Source organism: Micrasema longulum, unplaced genomic scaffold (genome assembly GCF_059751315.1).
Source record: "Micrasema longulum isolate JH-2025_06_02 unplaced genomic scaffold, ASM5975131v1 h1tg000420l, whole genome shotgun sequence".
Taxonomy (NCBI): Eukaryota; Metazoa; Arthropoda; class Insecta; order Trichoptera; family Brachycentridae; genus Micrasema; species Micrasema longulum.
The window spans coordinates 116,594-140,566 of record NW_028277620.1 but is presented as its reverse complement, the minus strand read 5'-3'; the positions used below and the strand labels follow the sequence as shown (position 1 = coordinate 140,566).

The 23,973-nt window shown below is 33.8% G+C and overlaps 1 protein-coding gene across 2 annotated transcripts in view; it reads right to left on the bottom strand.

The window, feature by feature from the left end:
- Positions 1-23,973, bottom strand: part of LOC148281680 (cysteine dioxygenase type 1) — a 62,868-nt gene that overhangs the window by 14,793 nt on the left and 24,102 nt on the right. For both annotated transcript variants that reach the window (XM_088226299.1, XM_088226298.1), the window contains exons 2-4: positions 17,756-18,598; positions 9,371-9,517; positions 1,033-1,355 (exon numbers count right to left, since the gene is read on the bottom strand). In XM_088226299.1, the coding sequence (XP_088082425.1) occupies positions 1,033-1,355; positions 9,371-9,517; positions 17,756-17,994 (709 nt within the window). In that variant the 5' untranslated portion in view covers positions 17,995-18,598. The remainder of the gene's footprint in view (positions 1-1,032; positions 1,356-9,370; positions 9,518-17,755; positions 18,599-23,973) is intronic.

The window sequence follows — 23,973 nt, the reverse complement described above, 5'->3', positions numbered from 1 at the left end:
AATAAATGTAACAAGTATATTGTGAATAAAATGAATAAATAAATAAAAAAATGAACACACATGTGTATTTTCAGTTTTATAAAATAAATGTAGGCGAATTATGGAAATATAAATTGGAATAATCCTGCGATAGTAAATACACAGGTACACATTTAAAAGTATTTACAATGCAAATTAATATCCATTTGGCAATTCAGGATCAAAGTAGCGTAAAAAATCTGACTACCCTGGCGACACTAACAAAATGTCCATTTAGTTTTCTTTAACAATCTGACAGATGGAAAAATAATTCAATTTTTAAGTCATGCATTTGCTACTTAAACATACATTTGCTACTTTACGCATGAAATGTGATCTCCTCCTGTTTCTTGTTTATCCCAGCATCATTTCTATACTACTAACACAACACGGCATAGTTGAATTCAAATCGGGAGTTGCGTATTGATCGACTTCTACAAAGACTAATGAGTCAAAACATAAAACTACTCAGAGTAGTTTAGTCGCCTTCTGTTTGATGCGCGTATGCGGTTTCTGGGCTTTTCTTAATTCTATGATATTTACTGACCAAAACAAATCTTGGCACCTTACCAAAGCTCAAAACACCAAACTTCTGAGTTTTGAGAGTAAGTGCTTGAGAAGAATATTAGGTTTATGGTGGTTCGATTTTATAACTAACATTGAAGTCCGAGAACGGACGCAGCAGCCTCCTTTAACGAGCGTCTTGAAGATGCAGCGGGGGACCTGGCTTGGACACGTGCTGCACATGCCTCAAGTTGTTAAACCTGCGGGCTCACGCCGTCCGGAAGGCCGTCAATGTCGATCTTTAGACTTTATTCGGCGGAATTAAGAAGCGCTGGATTGACGTGGAAAGAGGCAAAAATGCTGGCTGGCGATAGGGTCTCCTAAAGACAACTGGTGATTTCCACATGCTCCACTTAGGAGCGGGTGTGGAAAAGAAGAAGAAAACAAATACGAATTTTGCAAACCAACCGGTTTGCTAAATAAAATAAAATGTCAATTTAATGTTCTTACCGTTGATATAACAGACGCCATTCGTTTCTAATCTGGATCTCCCCAGTTCGACCATCCTGCATTCTTCCTCGACCACGTTTTCGTTGCTCCTGTCGCCGTTTTGACAGCAGCTGTCAGATTTCCCGCCGTCCGCCATCTTGGCGCCGTCCGCCATCTTGGGGCCGTCCGCCATCTCGCAGGTCCCCTTGCACGAGGTGATGTTCTCTACGTCAGTCACGTGGCCGTTTCCATTTTCGCATTTGTCACCGCTCAAAGAACAACGAATGACGGAATCGCCGGTTTTTTTCCTAATGTTTGGATCGCAATTCTCGGGCCAGGCATACCTGTCGAAAAATATAATTTGAGATGAAATTCATTAAAAAAAAACGTAAATAACTTATTTGTTAGGTACGCACCCACCAGAAGTAGAATACGGAAATATCACATACTACGAATACTATTTTCAAAATCAATATTAATATTGGGGAGAAATGTTTTCATATATAAATGTGAAAAAGAAATTCAATAATAATACGAATATGAAATTTTCCTTTATTGCTGTGAAGAGATTCATCTGACTGTCTACGAACATTTGGACAAACTCAAATATTGTAATGAAACCAACTGGTCCAAGAAGAAGTTTAAAAATTGAAAAATTGTTTTCAGGCGTTGCCTAGTATGTGAAATAATTCAGTCAGATGAATCTCTTCACAACAATAAAGGTTTCAGCTCTTTAACTTCACTAAAATCAACAAATGGAAGAATTGAAGAAATATGGATGTGAAGAAACATAGGCAAAAATGGTGACTGTTACACAGTGTGTAAAGTGGACACTTAAATCAGCCAATGACCAGAACCAGAACAACTGTGGGTGGCTTCAGCCAGACGACAGAATTTGATCCAGGAAACGGCTCTACCTAATGTAGGGAGTACCGCTTTACCCACCGTTAAACTACTGGGAGTTTTACTCAATTCTGACCTATCTCTTGAGGCTCAAATTAGTAGAACGATAAGTTCATGCTTCTACCAGCTGAGACAAATTAAATGAATACGCAAAAATTTGCCGGTCGATGCCGCCCGTCAATTAATAAATGCGTTTGTAGTGTCTAGAGTCGATTGTTGTAATGGTATCTATGCAGGTCTACCAATGAACAAAATGACTCGCCTACAATCTGTATTGAATGCCGCAGCGAGACTTATTTTCGGAATCTCTAAGTCCAGTCATATCACTCCACTACTTCGGGAACTACACTGGCTACGTTTTCCACAGAGGGTGGAATGCAAACTCTGCTCCGGAATATCTAAGGGAACTATGCATTCCGGATGAACTAGCTGACAGACATCTTACGCTTGGATCAGCTACGTATACGGCGAGAGAAAAAGTTATTATACCTCTACGCAAACAGCGCCCTAAATTCAGTGAACGCGCATTTGCGGTCGCAGGCCCTATGGCATGGAATGCTCTCCCAGCAGAGGTGCGAGGCTGTGAAAGTGAAGTGATGTTTCGGAAAAACTTAAAACCCACTTGTTCTCTAAATCATTTGAATAAATCCGTAGCACGTGACAACAAAATAAATTATTTTAATTAAATTACAAATTTAAAAGCTTCAATTAAATTAATTTAACAATAGAATCACCATGTAAAGCGCCCTTGAGGTATTTTATTACGAAAATGGCGCTATATAAGTTATCCATAATAAATAAATAAATGACAGGTACAGCCCTGTAAATGCCTTGACTTCCATATTCCCTTATTTCAGGTATTCTCCATCCCTGTTGTAATCTGTTAATCTTAATGACTCCCGAGGGGGTGAAATCCAGTCTTTTGTCTACGAACATTTGGACAAACTCAAATATTGTATTAGGTATTGTATTACCAATTGGGGGCCTTCCTTGTAAAATCAACATCAAAAGAAAAAGGAAACTGAACTTTTTAAAAAGCAAGGGTATCTGTCCGTAAATGAAATTCTAAGGCTGAAATTTGTTTCAAGCTATCGATTTGACAGTACCTACCAGAAAATATATATACATACACATTATACAAGGCTAGCACAACGTTGGTCAGAGGCTTGTCAGTACCGAATGTAAGGCTGAGACAAGCATTATCGACAAAATCAAGAAAGGAACTCTGCGCTGGTTTGGACATGTAGAACGAATGGACAGCGAAAGAAAGGCTAAGAATATTTACAATGCGAATGTTGATGGATGCAGAAATAGAGGAAGACCGAGAAAGACATGGCATGACCAAATCCAACAAATACTTAAAGATGGACATGTCAAAAGTCGGAATAATCGGCGCGCGTGCATGAGAAGATGTATGAATGTAGAGGAAGCGAGATCTGTATGCAAAGATAGAGTGTTGTGGCGTTCTATCCTCTCTGCCTACCCTTACGGGGAAACAGCGTGATTCAATTCAATTCAATTCAATTCAATTTATTTATTTTAAATATAACATATACATTACAAAAATATATTCAATACGTACATATTATAAAAAAGGAAAAAAAAATACACGAAAGAGACTCATGTCAAAGGAGTCGAAGAATCCTGCTCCGGAAAACCCCTTCGGATACATGGAACAGATCAATATCCAGAGCGATGTTGTTCAACATAGCGGTAGCTCTTCCAACAGGCATAACCATAGGCAGGTTGGTCCTGAATATCGGAATATGAAACAATCTATGCTGACGCTGTCTTAGGTAATTATCAGGAACATACAAACCAATGCTCATCATAATTTCAGAATTATCGATCATACCGCGCAGCAATCGATAAAAATGTGTGGTCAAATACACATTCCTTCTAGTCTCTAAACTGTTGTAGCCAAGCATACCCTGGAGAAACTCGGTCGGGTAGAGCCAAGGATAATACCCGCACTCTCTCATGTAGAGATATCTCAGAAACTTCTTTTGGATTTTCTCTATCATAAGAGAGTACTTCAGTTCATGTGGCCCCCAAATCATCGAGCCACTCTCGAGTCTACTTCGCACCAAGGAGTTGTAAAGAGTTCTCAGTACGCGGGTATTTTCGAAAACCCTGGCAGTACGCAGAACAAATCCTAACATCTTCAATGCATCACCACTGATTGTCTCTATGTGTTCATGAAATGTCAGAGTGCTTACAAATCTAACGCCCAGATCCTTAACATTCGATGTTCGTATCAGATTCTGGTCATTCATTTTGTAGCGAAAAAAAAGAGTTTTTTGGGCCCTAGTGAAGGACGTGACCGAACACTTGGAAACATTAAACCCAAGTTTGTTTCGCCTTCCCCATTCAGATATATTAGATATATCCGCTTGGAGAAGACGAAAATCGTCAGAAGTTGTCACCTTTAAAAACAGTTTTAAGTCATCCGCAAACAACAGAAAACGCGAGTTCAAAATTACATTTTTAATATTATTAATGAAAATTGAGAACAACAATGGACCCAGGTTAGAGCCTTGCGGGACACCCGAGAAAGTATGGAAATACTCTGACGCGAATAGACCGTAGGAGACGTATTGGTTTCTGTTTTGGAGGTAGCTCGCCATTAATTTTAACATACCATCCGAGAAACCGATCTCATACAGCTTGTGATGGTTTGTTTTGTTTGTTGTTTATGGCCAAAGAACACTTCATTATAGAATTCTTAAATTTTCAATGAGATTCCTAATCAGAATATATTCCTATTCCAATCACAAATAACTTTAATTAATAATAAGCATTTGAGCGATCACAATGAACAATAATAAACATGCTTAAGTTATCGCAGTCATAAGTCAACGCGTGTGTAATCTCTAAGTGAACGCTCGTGTCGGTTTGTTTTTTGTTTTCCTCGTAAATAAATATAGTTCCTTGGCGAAAAATTGGCGTTTAGTATAAAAAAAAAACAATATTGCATTTAACAATATTTTGAGTTTGTCCAAATTTTTGTAGACAAGGACTGGATTCAACTCCCTGGGGAGCTGTTTATATTAACATATTACAACAGAGATGAAGAACATTTAAGAGAAGGTAATATGGAAGTAATATGGAATGGTGAATGTTACACATTGTGTAAAGTGGTCACTTAAACCAGCCATTGACAGGTCATAAGCCCTGTAGATGCCTAGACTTCCATATTACCTTCTCTTAAATGTTCTTCATCTCTGTTATAATATGTTTATAGTATATAGAAAACTATAATTGGCCTAAAATTTTGGTTTATTTGTATATACTGTATTTTTTGTTGTAATGGCTGTTGTTTTCTTTAAATAAATAAATAAATAAAAAAAATAAATTGCATTTGTAAAATAGTAAGGAGTATCTAATACAAAAAAGTGAAAAATCAATTACAATTACAATGGCGACTACTTTTTTTGAAATTTGGCTCGCAAACCGCCGGCTAAATGCAATGAATAGCGTAATAAATAATAAATAAATAAAAATAGCTTATCTGGAATATTTTCCATATTTACACCGGTGAAATTCAAATATGTGATTGCGCAGCAGGATTATACGTCGCGAAACGTAAATATTTTGACATTAATATTAGGTGTTCACGGATGTTGCATTGTGATCGCGAATACGATAAACAACCATGGTGAGAAATTGTATCAAGTCGCTTATTAGTACGTCGATACTTATTTGTGATTGAGCTACTGCTGACAAGCCGGTTTCGCGGTTTAGTCTTTTTTTTACCTTCTTAAATAAAATAAAATAAAAAAATAAGAGAAGATTTGTTGGTATTTCTGTTACCGTGTATTTAGTACGTAAATACGCGTAAAAAAGCGTCCTCTACGCGCGCTAAAGCGTTCAGAGAACCACTTCAGATTACGGTGCATACCAAACTATGTAATTATATACAGCTAACAGCTACATTTCACGCTTCAATAAACAATTTGGTAGCCAAGTTTTTTTTTATACTGACCGACTTTTTTTTATTTATGTTTTTGCTTCTGACGCATAATAAATATACATGTTATTGCCAGGGCCGGGTCTACAGTATCTATAGCCTGGGAGCAATATGATCTTATCACGTTTTTTTTTACAAAAAATAAATTTTAGCGAACTTATAATTTAGATCTAAATTTTTGCAACAGAGAGGAAAAACATAATATTATTTTTGGTATGTGTATATATATTTACATATTTATACACACACAATTCTGGGTTTTATCCCAAGGGGGAGTAGGTATATTTTTATTTATATCACTACAGAGATGGGTAGAATTTTTGTTTCAAGATTATGGATATTCGAGCGTTTACAGGGCTTATGACCTGTCATAGGTTGGGTTCAAGTGGCCACTTTTATGTAGATACTACAACATTCCCCATTCCGCTTATTAGCGAATATCCATATCGGTGACATTTTTGGTTTTTGTATATATGTCATGAAACAAGGAAAGCTTTCGCTAGCGCGTTTAACCTCAATATCAAATACATAGATGGCGCTCCAAACGCGCTAGCGAAAGCTTTCCTTGTTTCATGACATATATACAAAAACCAAAAATGTCACCGATATGGATATTCGCTAATAAGCGGAATGGGGAATGTTGCAGTATCTACATAAAAGTGGCCACTTGAACCCAACCTATGACAGGTCATAAGCCCTGTAAACGCTCGAATATCCATAATCTTGAAACAAAAATTCTACCCATCTCTGTAGTGATATAAATAAAAAGAGGAAAAACATTTTAGAGGAGGGGATGGGGAAGTCGAGGCATTTATAGGGTTTATGACCAGTCTTTTTTAAAATTTAATTTTCACAATACTCAATTTTATCATAGCGCAATAATATTTTTATATGTCCTTTTTAGAAAATTCAGTGTTAGGGGCTCTTTTATACTAAAATCAATACATTTATACATATTATGACACATCAATGTACAAAATAGATAGTAAATTAACCCAAATATTTTATTTTTTGTGGCCATTTTTGACGAGTTTTTAAAATTTTATTTGAAAATTTATTTATTTATTACGGATTATTACATTCATTTTACAAAAATAATATCTACATTTTTATTCATACTCTGTTGTTCAAAATAATATTTTTTACATCTTTTGAAAAGGTTGTCTGAGTCTTTTGTTTAGTTTACGGATTATTACATTCATTTTACAAAAATAATATATAAATTTTTTATTCATACTCTGTTGTTCAAAATAATATTTTTTACATCTTTTGAAAAGGTTGTCTGAGTCTTTTGTTTAGTTTTGTCTGGTAGTTTATTGTATAATTTCAGTCCCTGGTTTATTCGTCTCGACTGTCCTTGTCTTGTGTAAGAAAGTTAAATATGATATTCTCGTATTGTGTCCATGTTTACTACATTATTTTACAAATTTTAGTTCTTCGTCTACAATGAGGAAGTTCGGTGTCTTTTTTTTGTTTTTTTATTTGTTAATAGACTATTAAACTAAGGCAATTTTTTTTACATATTGTATTATCAGCGCTATGATTTTTTAAGGTATTGTATTTCTGAAATAACTCCGCGTGTGACATCAGAGGTTGTTCCCTGTTAGTTCTTCCCATTGGTCCGTTTACGGTAAGCCAACCGGATATCCTTCACAGCTGTCACACCATTGGTTGGTTCATAAAAACCAGTGACATCAATCAAAGTAGTGCGTTTTTTAAAAATAGTATTATTTTTTTCGTACATTTTCAAGAAACTTTACCGTACAATTTAATGCTCTAATTTTTACCGCGCGTAAGAAAACATTCTTTGTATCCAATTTCCCGTAGGGCTGAAGTTCCTCATTACACCAGTGGCTAATTGATGGATAAATATTAATGATTCTTGAGTTGTAAATAACTCACAATCAGAAAATGGAAATCAATTTGGAGTAGAGTGGGGCTCGAACCTCTGATTCGTGAGTCCGCAACACTAACCACGGGACCACAGCCCGATTCAAAAAGTATTAAGTATTTTTTTCAAGTTTACCACAGTTATGTCCCCCTGAAGTTTTGCGATCAGGCTCTGTAACACCGCGCATAAAAATCACGATATTTTCGACCCCGGGCAAATATATACATACGTATATTAATTGCTTTATGAAACGGTGTCCGAATTGGTGAGTTCATGCTATAGTTTAGATAATAAATGGTTCGTAAACAATTTTAATAACAAAAGTATAAAAAATATGATAATATTAATAAATATGCGGCCAAAGGCGAGTTATCTTGTTTTTAATTCCAGCGCCCGCTCCTCATCTACTAAAAAATATTAAGCAATGAAAAAACTAATTTCAATATCAACGATATTTTGAGCTTGTCCAAATTTTTGTAGCAATCAATGAGATTTATTATTTTAATTTTTATTTGACACTTTATATACATACACAATATATATTATTATATTCGGAAAATTATGAAAATAGAAAATAATGAACGACTAACTGAAATTGAAACATGTTAAATACTTAGGACTAACAATAGACAGACAATTGACATGGACAATTCATATCAACAATTTAATTAGCAAAGTGGCGACTTTATCGAGTCTATTTAAAAAAAAAAAGCTTTGTTCCAATAAAGGAAAAATTTTTAATGTTTGAAGCCTATGTAAAAACTAAAATATGTTATATGCAACTACTATGGGGAACAGGAATTCAAAATGACATAAACAGACTACAAAGACAGCAAAATAAAATATTAAAGTTAGTATATGACCTTCCCTATCTAACAGCAACTAAAGAACTTTTTGAACAAACTAAACAATTAAATGTAACTGAACTCTTTAAACTAGAATCTTTAAAATTCATTAATAAATTAGCCACTGATGTAATTGTAGACGAAGAATTAAAACTTGAAAAAAACAGTAGTAAACATGAACACAATACGAGAATATCAGAAAAATATCATATACAATATTTCAAAACGAGAAAAGGACAATCGAGACTTATAAACCATGGACTGAAATTATACAATAAACTACCAGACAAAACTAAACAAAAGACTCAGACAACCTTTACAAAAGATGTTAAAAATATTATCATTAACAGTAGAATGTGAATTTTAAAAGTGAAAATATTTTGTTAAATGTATGTAACCCGTAAGGGTTTATCAATAAAATTTAAATATAAAAAAAATAATTAAAAAAATGAATAGATGGGAATTTAAGATGGAATAATCAAATTGATCATATTAAACATAAATTGAAAAAGCAAATTTACATTTTTAAAACTATAAGATATAAAATTGGCCAAAAAGAACTTGTAAAAATATATTACGCATTAACTCAAATCAGTTTTGGAATATGAGATAATTGGATGGGGATGTGCAAATGACACACTGATCAAGCAAATAATAATTGCACAAAAAGACTCTACATGGAATGTTTTTAAATCTAATTGATTGTTAGTTTAGCTATTTTTCATATCTCCAATACAAGCCCTTTCTTACCTGACTTCTTCCAAGTCTCCTTTGAGGATCTTCATGAAGCAGTGAGCGTCCGCGTGGTCGTGTATGGCGGACGCGTGTCCTTCGCCCCAACACAGCACCATGAGGTTGAATTGTCCGTTGCCGGCATCCACCAGGTTCCGGGTATACCTGGAGAGAAGATCAGGGGTTGAAATGCTGTGGTCTCAATTTCTTCCGGATCGGAAGAACGCAAGAACTTCATATTAATTATGCGCTACCTTTGACGAATTCCAATCGACCTAGAATAGGCAAGTATCACATAATACAAGTTCATGGTCCATAATCGATGACGCATGTGCTAAAAAGTTTCACTTTCTATAGAATCTAATACATTATAATGCAACTCTAACAGTATTGCACATAAAATCGGGAGCATTATTCTGCAGTACATTCACATCGTCCCTACCATGAAGAAATGAACTACAAAGGAACGTCGCTTATATAGAAACCTCAGGGCGTGGCAACGCCAGTCTGTCGGTCCAACAAGTTCAGTTCAGTCAGTCAGTCTGGCTCGTCGACGTCACACAGTTCCAGCATGTAGTTTAAGTGCCGTCTCTTCAACTCCCATAATATCAAACAGCAACCTCGTGTCTTCTTTATCAATCTCTAACTGTGGTAGGAGCTCCAACCCTCTCACTACCATATTCCAGTATACGATAGTGACAGATCATTTCCTCGACTGCAGTTTTAGATTCAAAGTAACCCACCAGGACTCCGATTACAATAGGAAGAAAATAGAAATAGGCGGCCTCCGTGGTATAGTGGTCAAGACGCTTGACTCACGCACGGAAGGTTCCGGGTTCGATTCCCGGTGAGAACACAAAAATTAAAATGTGATTTTTCTCAAGCCTGGTTGTTCATTACTGTAATTGGGCCTCCTGGCCTGTTGAGGTGCAAAAAAAAAAACCGATATTTGTGTACGAAAATGAGTTTATTTGCATGAACATTTAAAGTATCTTCGCTGGTAACCTATATTGGGAAATATCACATCCTACAAATACCAATAAAAATGTATGAAATGGATTTAGCATAATTAATTGTATTTTCAAATCAATATGGATATTGCGGAGAAATGTTTTCATACATAAATGGAAAAAAGAAATTGAATAAAAATACGTTGCTAGAAAAACGCGAGGTGTTTGGCCTCGGTTGTTGTGACGTCAAGATTTGTGAAAGTGTTCTCAACAAATTTCAAAGGCTAGGAACAAATAAATATGAATTGTGACGCCCCTAAGGGCGTTGCCAGCGGAAGGATCGTTTTTGCGGGAATCCAAAATTACAAATTTAAAAATAATTAGAATTATTTTATTTTAATGGACAGTATTTTAAAGACCTTTATTACTTTAAAATGTAAAAAAAGTGATATTTCCCTATTAAACGTGTTTAGAAGAAAAATTTGTATGCATATATAGTTGGATAATTTATGAAGCGCCATTTTTGTAAAAATCACCTCAAGGGCGCTGTACAATTAATAATATCCCAGTACGTCTTGCAGCTACAGAGCGCATGGACGGTTGGGATTCTAGTTCCTCGTTTTCAATTAAGATCAATAAAAAATTATAACAGATAGGAGCTACATTACAGGACGTCTTGCAGCTACAGAGCGCATAGACAGTTAGAAATTTAGCTCCCATTAACACATTTTAAAAATTGACAAATAAATTTAGTGTATTAATGATACTAAAAAAATATAAATAATATGACTAATAAAAAGGAGTAAGATTACAACACGCCTTGCGGCTACTAAGCGCATAGCCGATTGGAATTCTAGACCCCGTTTACAAAATTTAGGTATTTTAAAGTTGATATATGAAAGCTAGATAACCAATCATCGTGCAGCTACAAAGCGCATGGACGAGAGGAATTCCAGCAAAGTTAAAACAATATCAATAAATTTATAAAAAATAGAGTATAGTAGTAAATTGGTTAAGTGTTCATGCCAAGAAGTAAGCAATAAAAAACTAAATAAATCAAACACTGTTTCAACTCCATGGTTAACAAAGGAAGATAGATGTCCGAAGAGAAGCTTTTGTAGACAGTAGGTAGATATCGTCGCCATGTGGCCCGCTGGCTGGTAGATAGTTTCTGGAAACGCACGTGTGTAGTACTATTATGCCATTGGTTCCAATGACTCGGTGTCCATTTTGGTCCGTATTATTTCGTTTTATGAGACGCAACATTCCTTTTGCTTTTAGTACAGAAAACTTAGTTTTTCTTAGTAGATAAAATTTAATATAAATGTTAACTTCCTGTTGTTATCGGGGCCCAGATCGTGACCCGAAAAGTATCGGCACAGCAGCTGACGGTGCCTCGACAAAAAAACTACTATGGAGATAGAACAATGGGGAGTGAGTATCAAAACTGTTTAACTTAATAACCAGTGAAAATCGAGAGGAGAAAAACTTAAATACATTTTTAAAAATCATCAAAACGTATTAAAACCAACAAGTAAATCTTACTATGCGCATAAATATTTTCTTAATTTTTTATTAAACTCTGTACCTACCTTTTATGAAAATTAAAATATAATGTAACCCGAAGACAAGCCTCGGCTTTGCGGAAACAACAATACAATTATGTATGAATGGGGAAACGAGTGATGGATAGATGAAAATAGATGATATAATAATTTAAACGATCTTCTACGAATTTTATGCAATCGTGCTCGAATTTCATGTCATCTTCTACGACTTTGATGTGGTCTTTTGCGAATTTTAAACGATCTACGAATTTTATGCAATCGTTCTCGAATTTCATGTCTTCTTCTACGACTTTGATGTGGTCTTTTGCGAATTTTTAACGATCTTCTACGAATTTTATGCAATCGTGCTCGAATTTCATGTATTCTTCTACGACTTTGATGTGGTCTTTTGCGAATTTTAAACGATCTTCTACGAATTTTATGCAATCGTGCTCGAATTTCATGTCTTCTTCTACGACTTTGATGTGGTCTTTATCGAATGTTAAACGATCTTCTACGAATTTTATGCAATCGTGCTCGAATTTCCTGTCATCTTCTACGACTCTGATGTGGTATTTTGCAAATTTCAAACAATCTTTTAGGAATTTTATGCAATCGTGCTCGAATTTCATGTCATCTTCTACGAATCTGATGTGGTCTTTTGCGAATTTTAACGATATTCTACAAATTTTATGCAATCGTGCTCGAATTTCATGTCTTCTTCTACGAATCTGATGTGGTCTTTTGCGAATTTTAAACGATCTTCTACGAATTTTATGTGATCTCGTACGAATTTGATGTGATATTTTGTGAATCTTACGATCTATAACGAAATTGCAAGTGCATCTAACAAATTTAAAACGATCTTTCACGGATTTTCAACGGTCCTGTACGAGTTTCAAGTTATTAAAATTAATAAGAATACGATTTCACCTCGAACGACGTTTATGGTAATTTTATGTTTTCTTGGACAAGGAATGTTTACAATAACGCGGAGTAGATACACATAAATACATGTGCATATTTTGTCGTTTCCCTTATAATAAACTTAGGTACAAACGAATCTACAGCCTTTTATGCAGTACCCACACTCCATTTTAGGATCAAATACGCACATAATTAACTCGACAGACAATTTGCGGAAATGGCGTCGCAAACAAGAGGAAAATAATAATTATTGATCTATGAAAAATATTTCTGACATTTAAATACCTGTTTTGTTTTTTTTAATTTTTTTTTTATTTGAAAATTTATTTATAAACCCTTACGGATTATTACATTCATATTACATAAAATAATATATACATTTTTCATTTATACTCTGTTGTTCAAAATAATATTTTTTACATCTTTTGAAAAGTTTGTCTGAGTCTTTTGTTTAGTTTTGTCTGGTAGTTTATTGTATAATTTCAGTCCTTGGTTCATTAGTCTTGATTGTCCTTGTCTTGTTTTAGATAGTTGTATATGGTATTTGTCTGATATTCTCGTATTATGTCCATGTTGATTACAATTTTTTACTAGTTTTAGTTCTTCGTCTACAATTACATTAGTGGCTAATTTATGGATAAATTTTAATGATTCTAGTTGAAAGAGTTCAGTTATATTTAATTGCTTAGTTTGTTTTAAAAGTTCTCTAGTTGCAGTTAAATAGGGAAGGTCATATACTAACTTTTATATTTTATTTTGTTGTCGTCGTAGTCTGTTTATGTCATTTTGATATCCTGCTCCCCATAATAGTTGCGTATAACATATTTTAGTTTTTACATAGGCTTCATACATTAGAATTTTTTTCCGTTTTTGGAATAAAATTTTTGATTTTTAAAAAAAGACTCGATAATGTCGCCACTTTGCTAATTAAATTGCTGATATGAATTTACTTCTGTGCAGTACAATAAACAGTACTTGTTTAAAAAAATGCAGATAGCGAATGGTTATTCTACGATTCTACAATGCATGCAAGGGAAGCGATTTGCTGGTGAATGTCGATGAATCGAATGTGATGGTTTTTGAAAGAAATGAAAGGATGACTAAACGTGAAATCACTGGGAATGGAGTTATACTAAAACAGGTAGAGGAATTTGTGTATCTGGGAAGTATGTTTACTAGGGATGGAATGACTCGGAAAGATATTGAAAGGAGGGTGAGTGCCGGGAACAGAGTTAACGGTGCACTTAAATCGACCCTGGTGAATAAATGTTTGTCGCAAGAGGCAAAATTAGCAGTTCACAGTGGAGTCCCGGTCTCGATCCTGATGTATGGAAGCGATGTACGGACTTGGAAAAACGGGGATGAAATTAGGCTGAATGCTGTCAAAATGCGATCTCTCAGGCAGTGTGGTAAAACTATGTACAATAGATGCACAAATGTTGAGATCCGTACAGTTTTAGGCGGCCTCCGTGGTGTAGTGGTCAAGACGCTTACGAACGGTAGGTTCCAGGTTCGATTCCCGGTGAGAACACAAAAGTTGAATGCGATTTTTCTCAAGCCTGGGTGTTCTGTATTGTAATTCACCACTATAATTGGGTCTTCTGGCGTGTTGTGGTGCAAAAAGAACACGTTAGGCTGAGATCATCGACAAAATCAAGAAAGGAGCTCTGTGTTGGTTTGGACATGTAGAGCGAATGGACAGCGAAAGAACGGCTAAAAGGATCGACGATGCGAATGTTGATGGGTGCAGAAATAGAGGAAGACCGAGAAAGACATGGCATCACCGATTCCAACAAATACTTTTTTTATTTTAAAATTTTATTGATAAACCCATACGGGTTACAAAATATTTTTAACAATACTTTGAGTTTGTCCAAATTTTTGTAAACAAGGACTGGATTCAACTCCCCGGGGAGCTGTTTATATTAACATATTACAACAGAGATGAAGAACATTTGAGAAAGGTAATATGGAAGTCTAGGTTTCAGCTCTTTAACTTCACAAACATCAACAGATGAAAGAATTGATGGAATATGTATAAAGTATCAATGATGTGTATCAACTTAATATATATGTATCTGTATGTATAAAATATAATATAAATATATATGTGCGAATATATATGTATATATGTGTGTGAATGTATGGTTATGAATGCATTACAAGTGCCCCGACTCAACACGGATTTTCTAGCGAGTCGGAGCAAGTTCACAGACATGGGTCGTTCCTGATTGTGTCGCTATAAACTGTGTCTCTGTCCTTAACAAATGTATGTATAATGTAATTAATAAATAAATAATGTAAATAATAAATAAATAAAATAAATATAGCTGTTCAAATATGGGCAGAATGGTAAATGTTACACAGTGTGTAAAGTGGCCACTTAAACCAGCTATTGACAGGTCATAAGCAGCCCTGTAGATGCCTAGACTTCTATATTACCTTCTCCTAAATGTTCTTCATCTCTGTTGTAATATGTTAAAATATTTTTACTTTTAAAATTCACATTCTACTGTTAATGACAATATTGTTAACATCTTTTGTAAAGGTTGTCTGAGTCTTTTGTTTAGTTTTGTCTGGTAGTTTATTGTATAATTTCAGTCCCTTGTATATTAGTCTCGACTGTCCTTGTCTCGTTTAAGAATGTTGGATATGATATTGTTCTGATATTCTCGTATTGTGTCCATGTTTACTACATTTTTTTTCAAGTTTTAGTTCTTCACCTACAATTACATCAGTGGCTAATTTATGAATGAATTTTAAAGATTCTAGTTTAAAGAGTTCAGTTACATTTAATTGTTTAGTTTGTTCAAAAAGTTCTTTAGTTGCTGTTAGATAGGGGAGGTCATATACTAACTTTAATATTTTATTTTGCTGTCTTTGTAGTCTGTTTATGTCATTTTGATTTCCTGTTCCCCATAGTAGTTGCATATAACATATTTTAGTTTTTACATAGGCTTCATGTATTTTATTTTTTTCCTTTATCAGAACAAAGTTTTTGATTTTAAAAAAAGACTCGATAATGTCGCCACTTTGCTAATTAAATTGTTGATATGAATTGTTCATGTCAATTGTCTGTCTATTGTTAGTCCTAAGTATTTAACATGTCGTATTTAACAACTATTTAACATGTATTTATCGCAGTCGTAAGTTAACGCGTGTGTAATCTCTAAGTCAACGCTCTTGCCGGTTTGTTTTCCTCGTAAATAAATACAGTTCATTGGCAAAAATCGGGGTTTACTATAAAAAAATTATACAAAATATTGCATTTGCAAAAATGTAATTTTGATTCATCAACGCATGTATTTTTTACATTTTTTTTTTGCACCACAACAGGCCAGGAGGCCTAATTACAGTGGTGAATTACATCTCAGAGCACCCAGGCTTGAGAAAAATCACATTTTAATTTTTGTGTTCTCACCGGGAATCGAACCCGAAACCTTCCGTGCGTGAGTCAAGCGTCTTGACCACTACACCACGGAGGCCGCCAAGTATCTAAGCCGAGTATCTAATACAAAAAAGTGAAAATTAAAGTACATGTATTATGGCGACTGCTTTTTTGACATTTGGCTTGCTAACCGCCGGCTGAATGCAACAAATAGTATGATAAGTAATAAATAAATAAATAAAAATAGCAGTTCTGGAATATTTTTCGTATTTACACCGGTGAAATTCAAATATGTGGTTGCGCAGCAGGATTATACGTAGCGAAACGTAAATATTTTGACATTTGATATCTTCTCTTCAAGACCGTCGAAATAAATCCGACCTTACAGACCTATTTAAAATTCTCAACTCACTCTTTGATGCGCCTGAACTACTGAGCTCGATAAAATTTAATATCCCAACTAGAAACCTCAGACAAAACTTACTCTTTCACACCGATAACCATAGAACTAACTATGGTTTTCATTCCCCTATGCCCAGAATTCTTAAGTCTGTCAACAAACATACCAGTCTTGATTTCTTTGATAACAAGTTGTCTTCTTTCAAACGATCACTGAATCAAATTCAATTATAAACACCTCTCTCCCGCTTCCACTCCCACAAAGTCTACTATAAACCATTGAGTCTTTCTAATTTTGTTATAATAATTTTCCATGTATAAATGTGTCCATAAAAATGCCCATTGGGCGGATATATAAATAAATAAATCAAAGTAATTTTAAAGAAACCCTCAACATTCAATACGGAAAGTCTGTATAAAATATTTAAGGTTCATACAGTAGACACTCTTTATAAAATAAATTCTATTATACAAATTTATAAAAAAGAAAAAATAAAAGAATTTGAAATGAATACGTCACTCAAATACCAACATAATATTAAAATTCCTAAATTCTATACAAGTCATGGTCAAAATAGCTTTGTCTTCAAAGGTGTAAAAAAATTAATAATCTTCCTAATGAACTAAAAACTATTAAAAATAATATATCAATAAATAAATTTAAAGTTAATCTAAAGAAATTTTTTGAACTCGTGTAAAAACAATATTAAATTTGAATAAGTATGAATGTATTGTTGTTTTATGTTTTTTCTTTATATATCCTATGTTTTTATTTTTCTTTTCATGTACTCATATTTAAAATTATATAAACTCTTATAAATAAACAACTAAAACAGTGTAAGTCACTCAGGTACAAATTATGAAAAAAATTAAAGCTTACCTATAAAAAAAGTCACCGTTCGCCACTGCTAGATGTGTAAAAGTAGATATGTTTAGAATTTTACAAAAACATGTACTCTTTATGAAATTTATGATTTTTTTTTTTTTTAATATTAGGTGTTCGCGGACGTTCCATTGTGATCGCGGATACGATAAACAACCATGGTGAGAAATTGTTATCACGTCGCTTATTAGCACGTCGATAGTAGTTATTTGTGATGGCGCGTAGAATCAAGTTTACATACATCGTACTGTGTTCAAAAGTCTGCCATAAGAGAAAATGGAAAAATGAATAAATAAATAAAAGGCTTACCTGTAGCGATCAAACTTGGCATATTTCCTCCACTCAACAGGATTAGACTTATAACTCAGCATCAGTTGGCTCACGTGGTCAATGTCCACTTTGTCTGACGCGAACACCTTGTGTAGTTCCGTCACCAGCTCTTCAAGAGTGCCGACCGTCTTGGCCAACTTCAGGCCGTTCCCGTCCGCCATCTTGTCGCCGCAAAATGGCGACTGGAGTAGGCCAGTATGCTGCGTGCACACGTCCATCTTCCTCGCAAGATCTGTGTCCTACTGTCTAACTTTGTCGGTATCTACGCAAGTTTGTATACTGCGTCTAGTTGTCAAGCTTTTGTCTATACTTATGGTGATTTAACTGTGAAGTTAATGTTACGCCGTCTAACTGCCTGTCAATATCTATGATAATTTATAATGTTACGTTGTATAGCTGTCAAACTGTTGGTAATATTTATGGTAATATATAATATTACGTCGTCTAACTGTCAAACTTTTGTAAATATCAATGGTAATTTAACTGTCGAGTTAATGCTACGGCGTTTGACTGCCGAATTTTTGTCAATACTGTGGTAATTTATAATGCTTTGACGTCTAGATGTCAACTGTTGTCAATATTTATGTTAATTTAAGTATCTTATGAATATTACGGCGTCTAGCTTTTTAACTTTCCTCGATATTTTCAACCAAATTAACTGTTAAATGAATGCAATTTTTTCTAAGACAAATTGACTTTATTTAAAAAATAATGTTAACCTTAATGTTTTTATTTGAACTATCTATCTAGGTGAATATTTTTACGGTAATTGAGATTAGGTTATGATGAGAAAGTGTCTATGGTGGTATGGTGAATTGTCCTCTGCAAAAAAAAAAAAAAAACGGTTATTAGTTTTATAAACATATTTTTGCTTTAATGAACAACGCGTAGATATAGCAAAATGTTTATTGTTTAAATAATACAGTCCCACACGTTTCTATCAATAGCTCTTATACGTAAATATTAAAAAAAAGGTCTTGGGTTTGATTCTTGACATGGTCGACATGGAAACAATTATTTAAAAAGGTGTTTTTGCATTAGAATATTTCATAGTTTCTGGAATGGTACCTGAAGCGTTCGATTGGTGTACTGATGCAGTACTCTACGTACAATTAAGTGCGGAAAGGGAATAATTAATGTAACAGCGCACTAAATTCGGCGAACGCGCATTTGCGGTCGCAGGCCCTACGGCATGGAATGCTCTCCCAGCAGAGGTCCGAAACTGTGAGAGTGAAGTGATTTTTCGGAAGAAACTTAAAACCCACTTGTTCTCTAAATCATTTGAATAAATCCTTAGCACGTGGTGACAAAGTACATTGTTTTTCTTGAATTAAAAAAGTTAAAATTAAATTTATATCTTTACATAATCACTTTGTAAAGCGCCCTTGAGGTATTATATTACGAAAATAACGCTATATAAGTTATCTATAATATTTACATATTACAACAGAGATGAAGAACATTTAAGAGAAGATAATATAGAAGTCCAGGCATCTACAGGGCTTATGACTCGTCAATGGCTGGTTTAAGTGGCCACTTTACACACTGTGTAACATTCACCATTCATAAATTTTTCCCTCTCTGTTGAAATAAATTTAAATATTCACCACTCTGCCTATATTTGAACATCTATATTCCTTCAATTCTTTCATCTGTTGATGTTTGTGAAGTTAAAGAGCTGAAACCTTTATTTATGCAGGTGAGATTCTACGAATTGAATTATTTCACCTACATACTAGGCAACGCCTAAAAATATATTTTTTTCAATTTCTATACTTCTTCATGGACCAGGTAATTTATCAACAATATTTTGAGTTTGTTCAAATTTTTGTAGACAAGGACTGGATTCAACTCCCTGGGGAGCTGTTTATATTAACATATTACAACAGAGATGAAGAACATTTAAGAGAAGGTTATATAGAAGTCCAGGCATCTACAGGGCTTATATACGGCATTTCTGCCATTTACATATATGTGGTATAAAGAGTGCTTAGAAATAAAAATATTAAAAAATAAAAAAAATTGAGTATGAAATATTAATATACTCGTACTGTTCACATTATTAATTACTTGAAATACATACATATTTTAAAGAAATTATACAATAACAAAATACATTAATCAATCAAATTATAACTATTCCAACCCAATCTTCTGAAGATGATTTGCTCTTTTTGATAAAAATATGTTGGTCACTTTATTTTTTAAGTTAGGCAGAGATAAACTAAATATATCAAAATGTGATGCATATTCATTCCCGGTATTCTGTAATCTAACAATAGGTGAGTTATATTGAGCTACCGTTCGAGAATTTTGACAATAAAATCTTGTAGATGTTCTGCTTAATCTAGGTGGTACATAGAATGAAATCAATTTCAGTAGATCAGGGGTATCAAACATTGGTTTTATTATTTTATATAAAGTCATAAGATCGGTCGATGTTCTTCGTTCTTGCAATTTAGTTAATTTAAGAGAGTCTAAAATTTTGTTATAATTTAATTGATTAGTAGAAAAACCCATCTTAAAATTAATATATCTAAGAAATTTATTCTGAATTCTCTCAATAGAATCTGAGAAAGTGATTTGATAAGGTGACCATATTGGAGAATTATAATCTAGTTGGCTTCTAACAAGAGATGTGTAAAGATATTTTAATGTGTTTATATTATTAAAATCTTTTCCGGTTCTAAGTACAAATCCTAATAATTTTACAGCTTTGTTAGATATTTTAATAATGTGCTCTCTAAATAATAATTTTGAATCGAACAAAACACCCAGATCGCTCACGGTAGAAACATCAGTAATTTTAATTTGATTTAACATGTAATTAAATAGAATCGGATATTTTATTTTATCGGATATTATGATATTATGACCTGTCAATGGCTGGTTTATCTATAATAATAATAAAGTAACTAAAATAACTACTGTTTTTAAAAATGTACTGATCGTGGAATAGCATGGATTAAGGACTGCTATGTCAACAGCTTCTAATCTACTTTTATTTACTAATACAATTTTTAGAGCGTTTGAAAACAATCTTCAAGTTGACGTACTCTAAACTGACTTCTCTAAAGCCTTTGACAAAGCCGATCATAAAATCATGTATACTAAACTTTATGCTATTGAGATTAGAGACCCGTTCCTATTGTTTCTAAAATCCTGCCTCTTCAAAAAAAAAAACAAAATGCCATGCTCAATAATTTTACCTCAAAGAGTTTATAACAAACAATGACATAAACAAAGACCTAACTATGTTGACTAAATGGACAAACACAAACTTACATACACTTAATGAAAAAAAATGCAATGTTATCCATTTTGAATCTAGAAAAAAATGTCATAAAGAAGATGCTTACATAATGAACGACTTACTGAAATTGAACATGTTAAATACTTAGGACTAACAATAGACAGGCAATTGACATGGACAATTCATATCAACAATTTGATTAGCAAAGTGGCGACATTATCGAGTCTTTTTTTAAAAATCAAAAACTTTGTTCCAAAAACTGAAAAAATTCTAATGTATGAAGCCTATGTAAAAACTTAAATATGTTATACGCAACTACTATGGGGAGCAGGATATCAAAATGACATAAACAGACTACAAAGACAACAAAATAAAATATTAAAGTTAGTATATGACCTTCCGTATCTAACTGCAACTAGATAACTTTTTGAACAAACTAAGCAATTAAATATAACTGAAATCTTTCAACTAGAATCATTAAAATTTATCTATAAATTAGTCACTAATGTAATTGTAGACGAAGAACTAAAACTTGTAAAAAAATGTAGTCAAAATGGACATAATACGAGAATATCAGACAAATACCATATACAACTTTCTAAAACAAGACAAGGACAATCAAGACTAATGAACCAGGGACTAAAATTATACAATTAACTACCAGACAAAACTAAACAAAAGATATTTCAAAAGATGTAAAAAATATTATTTTGAACAACAGAGTATGAATGAAAAAGGTTTTTATTATTATATAAAATATTAAAATTAGACAACTTAGAAATCTTAGAAATTAAAAAGCTATTCATAATAAGAAAACAATAATTAATAACCAAATAAACAATATTTCTTTTAGTCCTCTCCTGGCTTACTTCGAAAATAAAGATATCAAATTACCACCCGTGTAAGAAAAAACCACTTGATTTATTGTGTCCACGCGTAGTATTTAGTGAACATGATAGAAATAAAATAAAAAGGAATCAATTCATTAGTTACGCAAACCTTGACAAAGAAGCTTGTTTGCTTTGAAACCGGTCGGTGAAAAATAAAAATTAGTGGTTAAAAACAAAGTTGTTATATTTATTTTATTTTATTTAATGTATTCTGTATTTTATCTAGTTGTGATATATAAATTTTATATCGAGGATTCCAAACAACAGATGCAAACGTGCGCAAATATGTAAACATAACTAACTAACTAACTAACTAACTAACCATCACGCCATTTCCCCGGAGGGGTAGGCAGAGAGGATAGAACGCCACACCACTCTGTCCTGGCACACTTCCTTTGCTTCCTTCACATTCATACATCTTCTCATGCACGCACGTCGATTATTCCGACTTTTCACATGACCACTTTCAAGAATTTGTTGTACTTGATCATGCCATGTCTTTCTCGGCCTTCCTCGACTTCTACAACCAGACACATTCGCATCATAAATCTTTTTAGCCGTTCTTTCATCATTCATTCGCTCCACATGACCGAACCATCGCAAAAGACCTTTCTTAATTTTGTCGATAATGCTTAACTCAGCCTTGCATTCTGCTCTAATTTCGACATTAGGGCACCTATCATACATTGTTTTTCCGCACATTCGCCTGAGGGATCGCATTTCAACAGCATTCAGTCTACTTTCGTCCCTTTTTTTCCAACTCCATGCTTCGCTTCCATACATTAGGGTTGGTACCAGAACTCCATTATGAACTGCTAATTTAGCCTCTTGCGATAGACACTTATTTGCTACGACAGACTTTAAGGCACCATTAACTCTGTTACCGGCACTAACCCTCCTTTCAATATCCTTGTCCATATTTCCATCTCTAGTAAACATACTACCCAGATATACAAATTCTTCGACCTGTTTCAAACTATCTCCATTTACTACAATCTTACATTCAGTCATAGTTACATTTCTTTCAAAGACCATGACGTTCGACTTTTGCACATTCATTAGCAAATCACTCTCCTTGCACACTTCGTAAACCTTTGTAACCGAGGATTGCAGTTCCTCTTCGCTGTCAGCTAGGAGGACTGCGTCATCGGCGTACAGAAGGCAACTGACAGTTAGATTACTCATTTTCGCTCCCACATCCATACTTTTCAATTCTTTCATACATTTATCCATGTAAACATAATAAATTAAAGGCATTTGTGCCGTGTACACTTACAAAAAAAAAAACAACACAAAGGTTCCTACAAAAATATATTATTAATAATGACGAGCCTGGGTTTTGCGTACGACTTATCGTTAAAATCATAACTACGCCGTCTTCTTTCAAAGAATTTGTATATTTTAAATTCCCCTTCGTTACATTAAAAAAATGGTAGAACGATAATTTATATATGGACATATTATTGTTTTATAGATAAGAACACTATTCTTAATATCTATTACATTTCGAAATCTTCCTGTCAATATTTTTTTTTGTTGCCTACATATTGAAAATGTGCTTTTGAAATTCAAATATCTATCTGAGTAAACTCCGAGATACTTTTTTTCATCCACAGAATTTACATTTAAATTATCAATATTAATATTGTATTCCTGAAGCTTCGATCACAAATAACTATCGACGTGCTTAAAAACATGCTAAGCATTTGAGCAATCACAATGAACAAAAATGAACATGGTTTGATTATGTCCAAATGCTTGCGGACTGGCTGGATTTCCTCCCTAGAGAGTTGTTCATATTTAAATTTATTTCAACAGAGAGGGAAATTTTTTGAGAAGGGGAAATGGAAGTCTAGGCATTTACAGGGCTTATGATCTGTCAATGGCTGGTTTAAGTGGCCACATTACACACTGTGTAACATTCACCATTCTGCCCATGTTTGAACATCCACGTTTCCTCAACTCTTCCATCTGTTGACTTTTGTGAAGCAAAAGAGCTGAAACCTTTATCACGTGGGTGAGATTCATCCGGCTGAACCAAATCACCTACTAGG